The sequence below is a fragment of the Abrus precatorius genome, unplaced genomic scaffold, assembly GCF_003935025.1.
Source record: "Abrus precatorius isolate BTA unplaced genomic scaffold, Abrus_2018 Scaffold5, whole genome shotgun sequence".
NCBI classification, from domain to species: domain Eukaryota; kingdom Viridiplantae; phylum Streptophyta; class Magnoliopsida; order Fabales; family Fabaceae; genus Abrus; species Abrus precatorius.
This window is the reverse complement of record NW_020874395.1, coordinates 13,178,708-13,192,897: the sequence shown is the minus strand read 5'-3', so window position 1 is coordinate 13,192,897 and position 14,190 is coordinate 13,178,708. Positions and strand designations below refer to the sequence as shown.

The 14,190-nt window shown below is 30.2% G+C and overlaps 2 protein-coding genes across 4 annotated transcripts; both read right to left on the bottom strand.

Annotated features, from left to right (window-relative positions):
• Nucleotides 1-1,984: 1,984 nt before the first annotated feature.
• On the bottom strand, nt 1,985-5,875 carry LOC113867489 (receptor-like protein kinase 5). Its single transcript, XM_027502853.1, has 2 exons — nt 3,090-5,875; nt 1,985-2,704 (listed from the first exon to the last, which is right to left on the bottom strand). Exons 1-2 carry the CDS (start codon nt 5,710-5,712, stop codon nt 2,298-2,300), a joined length of 3,030 nt encoding a protein of 1,009 aa, XP_027358654.1. The 5' UTR covers nt 5,713-5,875; the 3' UTR covers nt 1,985-2,297.
• A 4,771-nt stretch (nt 5,876-10,646) lies between these two features.
• LOC113867464 lies at nt 10,647-14,095 on the bottom strand. Of its 3 annotated transcripts, none has more exons than XM_027502819.1 (6): nt 13,938-14,087; nt 13,757-13,827; nt 13,069-13,155; nt 12,828-12,934; nt 11,357-11,439; nt 10,647-11,260 (listed from the first exon to the last, which is right to left on the bottom strand). In XM_027502819.1, the coding sequence occupies exons 3-6, from the start codon at nt 13,115-13,117 to the stop codon at nt 10,984-10,986; spliced, it is 516 nt and encodes a 171-aa protein (XP_027358620.1). In that variant the 5' UTR covers nt 13,118-13,155; nt 13,757-13,827; nt 13,938-14,087; the 3' UTR covers nt 10,647-10,983. The 3 variants fall into 3 exon arrangements, with proteins under 3 accessions (XP_027358620.1, XP_027358618.1, XP_027358619.1); XM_027502817.1 differs by having other exon boundaries at nt 10,707-11,260; nt 13,069-13,117; nt 13,938-14,095; XM_027502818.1 differs by having other exon boundaries at nt 10,707-11,260; nt 12,828-12,924; nt 13,938-14,056.
• Nucleotides 14,096-14,190: the final 95 nt, after the last annotated feature.

The following is a 14,190-nucleotide window of genomic DNA, read 5'->3' as shown; positions in this document are numbered from 1 at the left end:
ATAATTTATTTAACTGATAGGGTGGAACGGTGGCGTAAAAAATTATATTTTTAATTATTTAAAAAAAAAATCAATAACGTAAATATTAAAAAATTATTAAAAAAAATTCTCTTGTAAATTTTGGTGAAGTTTCCAATAGTCATTTTAGATTTGCTTATGCAGGCACCAAACTTTGAACAAAATCCGCAAGTAACAGTATACATGTCACATCATCGAGATGTGCAATGATAATGATCTTAATATCACACTTAAAAAAATCTCTCAAATTACCTCAAATTCAATCGAACAAAATACGAGAATAAAAGTGTAGAAGTTAACTAAAATAAATTTCTTAAGGTATCGTGAAATGTTTTGATTTACTTAATTTGTATTATAAAAAATCTAGAAAAATTTTACAATATTTTAAGAAAAACACCTAAATGTAATTTTTTTTTCTTAAAAAGAAAAAGTATCTGATGTTAAGTCTGAAAAAATAGTTTTAATTGCATTTTTACTTTCCATACTTTTAATGCACGTGTGATTTTAATTCTTTTAAATTTAATTGTTAATATTTTTTATATTTTAAATACTCAAATTAAGTCATCGACAACTTTTATTATATTTTATATTATATTTTTATTTAAATATTTTGTATATTTTTTAACTTATTTGTATAAATTAATAAAATATCATATTTGCATTATATTTTTATTTTATATTTTTATTAATTATAAGATAAAATTTTAGAATAAAAATATTTGACAAACTAGAAGATTAAATGTATTCAATTAAATCTAAAAAGACCAAAATCACACATATATTAAAGAGAGATTAAAAATACAATTAAAAAATTATCAGTCTCTAATATATTGTTAAATTTTCCTTATATTTGAATTGAGGAAATTACATTGAATGCGAAATTGTGATTTTTCAAGTGTAATTTTTATCAAAGGGAGGCGTAATTTTAAATCTAACTGTTGAAATAAATTATTTAATCGTTTTAAAAATTATATTAGCATAATTTTGATGGATGGAAATTTTTATATTGAAAATATCATAGTAGAAGATTTATATTGAATGGACTGCACTAAAAAAAAAGGGAGATAGAAGTTTTTTCATTGAGTTCACCAAAAAGAACTCAAACTTGGAGAAGTATGGAAAGGATGATAAGATTATTTATTTATTTTGTAAAATAATTTTATACAATATAGAAAATTTTAAAAACTTTTATTAAAAAAATAATTTTTTATGATTATTATAAATAAATTATTTAATATATTTTATTTATTTATTTTTATTCTCATTTTTTACTCATCTAAACAAGTGATTATAACTTTCTCCCTCTTAATTTCTATTTTTCTCCATCAAAATAGCACCTTTTTTTCTCTTCTCTTTTTTCTTTTATTCAAACACGAAAGAGAGAAGTTCACATTTTAAAAAAGGTGTTCACATTTAGCATATGGTCATGGTCATCCCAAAAATTATGTCTTACAAAAGATACGTGTGGGGAAAGAAAATAATAAATAAATAGAAAGAAAACTCAGAGATAAAAAGCCTTTGAATGAAAAGCCTTTTTCAATTTTAATCACCCACCTGAGTAGGTATGGGCACATGACATGGCTTGTTTATGACTTTTCAGTACTTTCCAACTTTGCCCCACTTGCATATAATAAAAAATAATAATTTTTATTAAAAATTATAATATTTAAAGTGGTTAATATATTAAAGTTTATACTATTTTATAATTTTCAATAAATATTTAATATTCATACATTTTTATTATGTGTTATTAAGGGCATGTTAAAACTATTTATTTATTAAAGACATGTATCATGTATGTTGACCCTGACAGAAGATGGAATATCTCAGAAGTCTTATGGAAATCGAAGCATAAACATCACATAGTTCCAACCTACCAAAACTGAATTCAGCTGTCACCAACCATTGACCATTGAAGTAAACTTGAATTTGGATTCTTTAAAATAAGCGGTGCACTAAAGAAAAGGTTTTAGAAGTCATAACGTTTGATTGAAAAAAAGAAATTGATAGGGTGAAAATAGGTGCACACAACACACACAAACATATACCAAACCTTAATTGATATTTCAATTATAACTTCCCATTTTGGTTTCTATAATCTACATCCATTCTGTATAAAGATCCTCCAACACCCAACTAAATCACTTTTTCATTTTCAACACAAAAAGCTATTGCCTCAAAATTTCTGGATTCATTGGCCCATTCTAAAATCCTATGTGCTGGAATGTTCACTAACGTATAACATTCTAGGGAATCAAATTTGTTATTCATTTCTATTGTCATATATCAACATCCAACATAGTGTCACTTTTTGAATTCTTAAGAAGGGGCATAGCATCATAACAGTGGCCATAATTCTTCTCTCCATAAGCAAATGATTCTCCTAAGCTGAGCAATATTTGTAGGGCCTCCTTCATGGAAGGTCTACTGGCAGGCAATGTTGCAGTACACATGACCCCTAGTCTGAAAACACTGCACATTTCATCTGAGTAACTAGCTTCCATTACATCCTTATCTAGCAATTCTTCCACATTGCTTCCTACTAGAATGTGACGCCATGCCCACTCTGAAAGGGATGAGTGTTGGTCTCCATAATTAGCTTCTTTACCAGTTGCTAATTCCAATAGGACAACTCCAAAACTAAACACATCAATCTTTTCACTAACTCTTGTTGTTTGAACATATTCTGCAATTCAAATAAGAAAAATTACATTGAGAATTAGCTTGTTTGCCTTTGGAAAAAATAGAAGTAAAGTTCCCTTTTAGTCTTGAGATTGTAAGCGTGGTCATTTTAATTTATTTTACAAGAAGATCTTCATTTTAATTCCTGACTTTGCAAAATAAAAACCACTTCATTCTCTATTGTTGTTTTGCACCAAAAATAATTAAAATGAGTAACCTTTCGTAACCTCAAAGATGAAAGCAAGAATTTTGTAAACTCAAGAACTAAAATGACTGATGCTTACAATCTCAGGGATTAATATGAAGCTTTACTCGAAAAGGACACAACATTTAATTAAGAAAAAGCAATATATTTGTTAGTGTAGAATCAAAAGGATGGTCATGTTCACCTGGAGCAATATAGCCAAATGAGCCAATCACAGCTGACATGGTGTTAACTTCTCCAGGCTTGGTTAACATCTTTGCCAATCCAAAGTCGGCAACTTTTGCATTGAATTGAGTATCCAAAAGGATGTTGCTTGTTTTCACATCTCTATGAACAACAGGTGGTGAACAATCATGGTGCATGTAGCTCAAACCTTGAGCAATTCCAATAGCTATTTTCAACCTCTTTGGCCAATCAAGGACCACATGGTTCATTGAACCTGGCACAGATGATGACTTACTCTTCTTTTGTAGCCACTTATCTAAGCTATGATTTTCCAAGTACTCATAGACCAAGAGCATAGAATCCTCATTAGAGATACAACACATCAACTTCACAATGTTGTTATGACGGATACTGCTCAATATCCTAACTTCTGCACGGAATGAATTCTCAAGTTTATGGTCTAACTTCTTGTTATTCCAAATTTTTTTCACAGCAACATAGCCTAAACCATCAACATCAATGCGGTATACTGTACCATAACCTCCACTTCCAATTATATTTTGTTCGGTCATTGATGAGACAATGCTCGATTCTGTGAAATTCAGCCTTTGAAAGGAAATGAACTTCCATGAATTATCCAATCCTTGCTTTCTTTTTCTATGAAATCTAATAATCAAGAGTGATGCCAAAAGGGCCAAGAACAACGCTATTACCACCAAACTTATTATCAAACCTATAGACCAAGATGATCCCTTACTTGTTCTTTGAAGGCTAGAATTGCATAAGGTAAGGTCCAATGCTGGGGTATCAGCACAAAGACCAGAATTGCCCAAAAAGCTACTAGCATACACAGGATTTTCAAATTCCATTGGAATCCTCCCTGTCAAATGATTATAGGATAGATTAAGATTGGTGAGTCTAGGAAGTAGAGAAGGAATTTGGCCAGAAAATTCATTTTCTGCCAAGTCAAGTTGACTAAGGACAGGTAATTGACCAATTGCATCAGGGATTTGTCCAGAGAGTTGGTTTTGCCTCAAATTTAGAGTTACTAGGGATTTCCATGATACTATATCTGATGGAAGTGGCCCAGTGAGTTGGTTCTGATCAAGCAACAAGGTTGTCAACTTGGGAAGAGCTGTTAGCTCTTGTGGAATACTTCCATTGAAGTAGTTCTTACTGGCCTCAAACACTACCAAATTAGTCCATGAAGATACTCCACTTGGAATTTTACCAGAAAACTGATTGTAACTTATCTCAAACCTTGAAACATTCCATGACAACCTTTCAGGAAGCACACCAGTGAACTTATTATGGCTCACCATGAAATTTGACAAATTGAAAGAAGTCCAAAGACCGCTAGGAATATTACCAGAAAACTCATTATTGTGCATTTTCAGATCCAATAAACTACTGCAATTTCCCAATGATTCTGGCAATTCACCATTCAGATTATTTTCATAAATAGACAAATTAAGTAGCACACCATAATAGCATAAATTCTCTGGCAACTTTCCAGAAAAACTATTATTGGCAATCAAAAAAGTTTCAAGCTTTGAATAACGGCCAAAATCAGGAGGAAGAGTACCGGATAAATTGTTGTAAAACACACGAAAATCTTTAAGATTTGGAAGACGGCCTAAGCTTTCTGGTATCACACCTGACAAGCTATTCAGAGACAAACCCAACCATGACAACTGCTGGAGCTTTCCAAGATCATCTGGTATTTTCCCTTCAAGATTGTTCCTAGTAAGATCAAGGTTGATCAAGTTCAATGCTTCAACCACACTTGGTATCTCCCCAGAAAAACTATTATTATAAAGATAAAGTGTGGTCAAATTCTTCAACAACAGCAAACCACTAGGAATTCCTCCAGTTACACCATTTTGTGACAAATCAAGCTTCTCCAAAGCCACCATATCTCCAATAGTTTCAGGAATTTCTCCAACCAAGTTGGTGCTAAACAGATAAAAAACCTTCATTTTGGTGAACTTTGTCAAGTTCCATGGCAATTTCCACTCAGGGAAATTGTAGTTAGATGACATATCCAAGTACTCAAGATTGGACAAGTTCTCAATCTCAGAAGGAACAGAACCATTGAACAGGCAATATTCAAGATGAAGTTCTATTAGCTGATTCAACTTTCCAATACTAGCAGGAATGTCACCAGTGAAGTTGGTGGAACCAAGGCTAAGATATTGCAAATTAGCACTCAAATGGTCAATGTCATGAGGAATCATGCCATTAAAATTGTTCCTTGATAGGTCTAAGTACTCTAGCTTGGAACAATTGTAAAGGGGTTTCGGGAAGTCACCAGGGATGGAGTTGTAGCTGAAGTCAACATGTGTGAGATTTGTGAGGTCACAGATGAAGGATGGTATAGTTTGGGTGATGTTGGAGTTGGAAAGAGTAATGGCAGTGACAGAGCCAGTGATGCATTTGATCTCTGGCCAAGAACAGTGAGCGGAACTTGAATTCCAGTGGCTAAGGAAAGGTGGGTTTTGCAAGTATTGCTTTATATTCAGCAATACTAAATGTTCTTGATCATATAGTTGAGATTGTGAGTTTGCATAGATAAGGAGGAAGAACAAAATCAGAAAATTGTAACACGGAAATTTCATGCATGATGTGGCTGGTATTGACATCTAAGTGTGTGTGTGAAACCTGGTTTCCTGGTTTCAGTGTGTGTATGTAAAAGGGTTGTTAATATGCAAAGGTTTGAGGATGATGATCTTGGTTTGCACCGAAATAATGAATGTGCACACGAAAAGTAGAAAATGTTGGCTTTCTTTGAAACTTTCCAAACTTAACTGCCACCTATTAGTTACACATTTAAACGATGATTTAGACAAGGTGTGAAACACAAATCAATAATGAAAAATTTCGGTCAACTCAACTGATCCACTAATTAGTATTATTCCCTTCATTTTCTTTTTTATAATTTAGTAATTTTACTTTGTTTATTTTTATTTTATAAAATAAATTAATAATTATCAACATTTTTTAATACTATCCGATACCCAATCACCACCATATTTTTATTGGCTATTCCAAAGTTTGGGCTTAGGTACGATTTAGACTATTCACCTCTCTAGTCAAAACTCTTGAATTAATAATTAATATTTACTAGATAAAAAATATGAATAAAAAGTAAACTTATTAATATAATAAATAAAAAGTAAACTTATTTGTATACAATTTATCTCTTCATTGCCCTTATGAGATTAGCTTGAAGTTTCCAATATCTTTGATGAAAATTAAAGTATTGCTTCCCTTCCCACATGCACAAAACTTTGAACCAAATCCACGAGTGACAATCTATCACATCATCAAAGAATGCGGAATTATTATTATTATCTGAAGTTTCTTCCGCCGTTTGGATTGCGGCACGAAAAATTTAGCTTCTAGAATGTGACGAATTTTTTGCCTAATAAACAGAATAGGAATGCTATTAAGATGTTTTTAACATATTTTATTTATTAATCTCAAATTTCTTTAAAATTATGAAAATATAAAAAATATTAAATTTGAAATAAAAAATGAAAATTGTATTTTTTTTTATAAATTTTAACTATTAACAAAAACGTATATTAAATAATATATTTTTAGCATTATTTGTGCACAAAAAGATGAGAGGGTAAGAAAAATTATTTTTTAAAATAAATTACATCAATACTTTTTATAATAATAAAAAAAAATTAAGATGGGATATGAAAAGAAAAAAAGAAGTGTTCAAAGGGCAAGCATATACATAAAGAAGTAATAAAAGATTCTAAAATAAGTTTTTAAAATATTGTCTAATAAAGATTGATTTTTAATTACTAAGAATTTCTTAATTCAATTATTTGAGCCTAAAAGATATGAAATTAAGTAAGAACTAAAATTTAATTATAAAATTAATTATGAATAAAAGTAAATAACACAATAAACATCTTGGTTAAATTTAAGGCGTATGAGTTTTCTCATTTAATCCTTTATGTTATTTTTTTGTTTAACTCTAAATTTAATTTTCTTGTGATTATCAATCATTCATACAAATACTATTAATACCTAATTATCATGCAATACTAATATTCTTTTCTCTAAATTAATATCTTCAATGATTATGTAAGACATCAATTAAAGAAAACATAAAATACTTATAAATTTGTTAATTTAATAACGATTGGAAAAGAAAAATTGGTTTCTCCCACCTAATCCTTTATTTTGTTTTATCCTATAGATCCATTAACTAATTAAGATATGATCATCTAACGATATAATTAATTAGGATTATAATTGTGTGCAATAGGATAAAAGCTAATCACAAACAAAAACTAAATATAGATTCAAACTTCAAAATCTCATAAATTCATGAACAATAGTTCTCATAGTCTTAGCTATAGACTTAGTCACTCATGCTAAAAAGAAGAACTAAAATAATTGTAAATAAAGCTATAGAGAAAAGCAAATTAGAATGAGATAAGTTCCCAGTCTTTAAATATGATCACTCAAAGCTCCAAATCCTACCAAGAGTATGTCAAAGATCACATGCAAGAGAGACAAGATAAGAGATGTATCAAAGAGCAAAAGTTAAGATGTTCAACTTCGTGCCTAAAGTTTCTCTTTAATAGGGTTTTCAAACCCTAAAAGTTCTTAATTAATTGGCTCGAAGCACTCATGTGTTTGCTGATTACTATGAAATTCTAATTTTCCATTAGTTTGGGCTCAAAATTCACTTGTGACCTCAATACTAAACTGTATAATTAATATAGAAATCAATGTAAAATTTAAATAATATAAATATTAAACATAAATATATGAACTGTAAAAGAAAGTCTAATTACAAACTTATCAAGAAGTGTTGTAAAAATTTTAACACACTATTTAGATAAAAAAGAAAAAAGAATTGTAAAGACTTGAACAATAAAAAAAAATATGAGAAATGAAAAAGAAAAAAAAAACACATGAAAGGGATGGAGAAAGAGGAATAGAGGGACACTGACTGAAAGTGAAATACACATTTAAAAATTAGTTCTAACTGTATGTTTTTCTAAAAAATTATATTTAAAGACAAAAACTAAAATTGAACCACTCAAAATAAACTTTTAGAAACTCACTAAAAAAATTCAAACTTAAATAATAAATAAATTATAGAGATTAAATTAATTTTCAAAATATTATAAGAATAAAAAATTATTTTAATTTATATATTTTTGTAATAAAAAATTATATTAGTTTCTGATTATCTTCATGTAAGACAAGAAAAGATAACTAACATTGTGAAAAATTTTTGGTAGAATTACATATACTTGTGGAAGAGCAACTAAGTAACACCAAAATGTTCTCATTCCTCAAACTAATTAACCTCAAATATATCAACATAAACATTTAATACATGAAAATTTGACTAATAGAAACTAAATGTTGATATAGTTGTATCTCAGATTAATGAAGCTGCTGCATGTTGATGTAGTTGTATCTCAGATTAATGAGGCTGCTGCATGTGGGGGCTTAATTAGAGATGTTAAGGGCTATTTTATCGCAGGGTTCTACAAAAATTTGAACCCCTACTCCCATTAGAAGCTGAATTATAGAGTATTTTGCTAGGACTTAAGCCTATCATTCAATAAAAAATTCACATTATTTGGATAGAAAGTGATGCAAAAGAAGCTTTGTCCCTCATCCTGAATATTTAAGACCAAGTCTACCCCTGCTTTAATCTTATTTCAAAAATTAGGAATTTTGTAAAACATATTCAGTTTGTAAAGTTTACCTATGTTTATAAAAAGCTAACCATTTATTAAAGTTAGGTCTAGATGATTCTTTATCTTTTTTTTTGTATTGACTCAATTTTCTTTTCTCCTTTCTTTTGTTTGCCTCGAGTCTGTAAGCATTTGAACTCCTAAGTTAGGTATTTGATTTTCTAATTTTTTGAGCTTTTTGTCTCTTTTTTAGTAAAAAAAATAAAAATAAAAATTGACTAATCAGTGAGTGTATTATCTTATGATGTCGAATACACCAATGATAAACCAAACAACATTAATTGCACCGTTTTAGACCAAAATTTTGACTAACAATTCACAACACTACTCCTAGAAAGAGAATTTTCTGCAGCTAATTTTGACAATTTCATAGGTAAAAACAAGTATGCTATGTAAGGCCTTCCTTGGTTTTCTCATCGGTTTTGTTTGCTTGCCTATAAATGGTTCCACGTTATTTCCCTCTTTTAACACTTGGTTTCGATGGGTTTCAAGTTTTTTTTTTTTTTTTTTTTTTAGTTTTTACAAGTTTCACGATATGAAAAATGCTATCAAGATACTTTTCTAACATATGATTTTAATTAAAAAAAAAACCATTATTTTATAACAAAATTTAGATGTAATTTTTTAAAATATTTTTTTTGTTAATTTTCAACTAAAATAAAAAGTTTATCAAAATAATTTGTAATAATATTAAATAGAGACATTTTATCAAGGTAAAAATTTAATTATGATTAGAAACCAACACCAAAATGTACACCTATTTTTTTTAATCTTCTCTTAACATTTTTCCTAATATGTATTCTTGCACATAACAAAAATTTATATATGACTTTTTTTGTTAAAAATTAAAAATTTCAATACATTGATGTCATTAAATACTATAAATTCTAATAAAAATTACTCTTTATTGCTTTTTTATTATATATTTCTTTGTACAGGTTAAAAAATTGTTCTTTTAAATGCACTCTTTATTATTGACTGAAATTAATTAAAAATTATGTAAGTTATACTTCTAATTTATTGAATCTCAATTCTATTTTTATAGTTTTTAATAAAAAGAATGTGATAAAAAAAATGTTTTCCGAACATTCCCAGGTATTACACTAGTATGAATAAAAAATCCAAGTCAAGTACCTACCCAGAAAACCATGGAACTAAAATATCATATACAGGGACTTTCAGATGCTTGAATGGCGATGTTGGAAAGATGCAAGATCTCTTGCATAAAGTTTCTACATACTTAAATGAACGAGACACAACAATTTTAGTAAACACAAGATAAATGCAATCAAGGTTGAATCATAGTGGTTTTGTTTCTATTTTCACTACCCCCGTTAGAATGAGTTGAAGATCGTACTTGTGGGTCAAATGAGCACACTTAATGATCATAAAATTACTCCATCCATTTGTTTTTATCTGTCAACTTCTAAAAGAAAATTGTTTCTAGTAATCTTATTGTTTATTTATAAAATAATAATTAATTTATTAACACTGATAAAAATATATTATATATCATTCATTTATACTGCAATTAAAACAATTAAATTCATAATTTATATATTAATAAATAAATATATTCAGAATGATTCTTTGCCAATATAAATCTTATAATAAATGAAAATATAAAAAATTCAGTAATTAAAGCACCTAAAAAATAGCCTTTAATTCTGATAATTAAGACAAAACAAATACTGATAATTATTTCTTAAAAAAATGACAGGAAAGAATATTAATCAGTCTATTTAAAAGTTCAGGACAATATTTAATGTACCAAACTATTGGAGGAACAAGTCTTGTAACATGCTCTGGGCTCAGAAATCATGTTAAGCGAGCTAAATAACAAACATCAAAATTAGTTCAATAAAAGCAATTCCTCAAGGATCACCATCATACTTCAAAATTATGGCAAGAAGAAAACAAAAACTGGTACGTTAAGATTGAATGATCGCATACAAAATTGCATCTTAGACCTAGATGTATAGTAATGGGCTAATACTTCATTTTCTTCTTTTCAATCCTTCGGACTAAGGCTTCATACACACAACTTTTTATGCCACCCTGACTACAGTTAAATTCTTTCTCTAGAGAAACCAAGCATTGCATTTTTCTACTAAAACTACAAAAGACAAACACTTTATGAGAAGTGATCTTCCATCAAATTTCTATTATCAATCATTCATCATCATCAGAACTAGCATATGCCAACCCCAGTAATCCCCCACCAGGGTTTTCAACCTTAGCCTTAGCTTCTGCTTCTAGTGACCCCAATTGAGGATGTTCCTCAGCCTTCTTCGGTCCTGATAAAGATTGCTCCTTCTCTTTTAAAGGATCGTTATCGGTCTTATGGTTTGTGACCGGAGCATTACTAGAAGCTGGGGATGACTGATTGCCATCAGATCTTAGGCGCTTCGGTTTAATCTCAACAACTTTTTTCAGTAAATCTTGCTGCCTATGTCACAGAATAATATAAAGACTATGAATAATACTGAAACCAGGAAAGGACAAGAAACTACAAAGGAGGGATGAGAAGGATTGGAAGACCTACCTGATCCCACTTTTTGGCTTTGGCTCAACACGAAATGCCAATGGAACTGATGCAGGTGAAGAATCTGCTAAACTTGCAGCTCTGTAATCATTGGTGAAGGAAAACAAAAAGAATACACACAACTTGAGCACAAGCAATTTAATCAAAAAGGTTTACCAGTACCATTTTAATATAGCTTTTACAAACCATGTAGAAAAGCAAATGAATATGTTAAAACTGCTTATGTTTCATTCAAACAACCATATTAAAAATATAACACTTGTTGAAATTCAAGGAATCAAAATTCCATACTAAAAACAGCATTACAATCGTTATAGCTTGAAATTCAAATTGCACAACCTACAGCCTGTCAACTTTATGTAACTAAGTAACATCAACACTATATTCAGCTAACAGGCACAGATTTTCTGACAGAGGCAGCAATGTAATCTTCAAAATTACAGAAATTATGCAAAACTGAGACAATGTTCCAATTTAATTAATAATGAGAGTTGAATTGTTAACTGAGACATGGTCAGATTGACTAGTTTGACATGGTTGACTGCAAACCAGCTAGGGTTGATTGTGAACCAGCCCACTGGCCAGTCTAATCAAGGCTCCAGAACATTTGAAAATTGCCCTTGAAAACACTATACTGGCTGTGAACTGATCCAACCATGTGAACCAGTCAGGATTTGGCACTGACAAGTTATTTTTATCAGATAGGCATTGATAAGTTGAACCAGTGCAAGCTTAATGAGGGTATAGCTAAAAACAAGCACCCAAGGATTCAAGCCCTGTCTGTGGCAATTAATGCATCTACCACCATACCACTAAGCCAGGAATCAGCCGTTAGAAGTACAAGTAAATCATTATTATATTTATTGTATTTTGTCAATGCATTAAAATAATTATGAAGATTCCTCAGAAAAGGAATCAAACTTGGGCCTCTCATACAGGAACATGAAACAACATACTGATAAACACGGCTATATTTTGATATTCTAATATATTTTAAGAATAATTTTACTCATAGAAGTCTGTTTATTATAGCATATATTTAAATATTTATATAGAGCAACATTTTTTTATTGTAATATTACAATAATTGACTTACTATGTGTAATAAATTACTTGGATCATTATTTAGTTTTTCAATATATTTTCTCATCTTTTGAGTGTATACTTAGTGTATATATGTTCTACTTTTTATGCATTGTATGAGTGTTGAAAATCTGGTTCAACCTACCCCAAGACCTTAAACATCTCCCCTTACTGGTTCACAGACAGATCCAGTTTTGAATACATTGGTTCACAGGTTTTAAGCAGCATTAAAAGGATATGATGACTTTGTCAAACATTCAGAACAATACATATAAATTGCAATTTATTAAGCAAGATACTTGTAGTCTAAGGACAAAAATCAGTTTTGACTCGAGATGAAGAAGAAAACAAGGGATTATTATAATTTGAAATGATTTCAAAAGGATATCTTAAATGCAGCAAATGCCCGTTTTTCAGTGCGACGGAGGAGGCGCTCAGCATCCTCCTCGGCTTCCATTTGCTCCTTGAGATAAAGTAGATCATCACTGTCCAAGGCTGCAGGTTTAAACTTTACAAAGGGAACAAAGAAACTAAAGATAATACAAGAGCAGCAAGCAAAAACAGGTGGTATGGAAACACAAGTAACGCAGACACACAAAATGAAAAAAGTAAATGAAGAAGTGTTGTACCGCCGCGCCCATGAAGATAACCCCCACGCTCCCCAGCAACCTCTTGCATCTGCTTGATCAGCCACCCAATACAGGAAGCCAAGATCCCTGCCGGGGCATGTTATCAGAAAAATCCCTCAACTTGCACAAACAATTATTTGAAAGTTGAAAACAACTTAACCAAAAGAAATAACCAATACAGAATAAAAAAAAGTTCCAATATGCTACATTTCTTAATCATTTTAAAAATTATTATCTTAAAATAATTTATTTAAAATAAAAAGTTTCATCCTACCCTTCCCATCCCTCCAAAACCCCTTTCCTAAACAATCCCTTGGTTTCAAAAATTATGTTGAGTCCTCGTACCCATACCACACCAATGCTAGCAACCATATCCATGCAACACAGCTACAACGCTTAATCTAAAGCCGCTACCTCATCATCGTTCAAACAACAATTTAGAACAATAGAAAATCAACGAATAGTCTCATAAATAATCACAAGAACTCTATTTTGGATATATTTCCAATGCATGAAAACTAATTCCAAAACACCAAAAAAACATTAAAAAAAATCATTATAAGGGTTCCTTAATTCTTATACGAAGTATCAAATGTTAGATTAGTTTCAAAAGCATAATCGAGTGCACTAGCAAATGGGTACCCAAATTATACATAGAATTGAACGGAGGGTGAATCAATGCGCTAACCTTTGCAACCATGCGTTGGAAAGTAATGTCTTCATCGTCAATTTTGTCTTTCCCTTTACCCCATTTTTTATCTGCGGAATTAACACATATCCAGTAATTAAAAGTCACGAAAAATAAAAACTTTAACAACTACGAACAAAGAAAATTTTGGAAAACAAAATAAAATTTGAAAATCGATTGCCTTTGGGGTCGGTAAGGTTGGTGTATTCTCGAACTTCTCTTCCTGCCATCTTTAACACTTTCTCTTTCTCTTCGATCGGTGAGAGTGGAACTAATCAGAGGATTGAGAGTGAAATTTCGATTTTGAAATTTTGATTCCTTTGCTCTGAATAGAGAAGATAAACGACGCTTCTAGAACATAAATTTGTCTTGTTTTTGTTTTATCTCAAGAAAACTAGTAACCTTTTTCTTTTTCTGTTTAAATTTTAAAATTT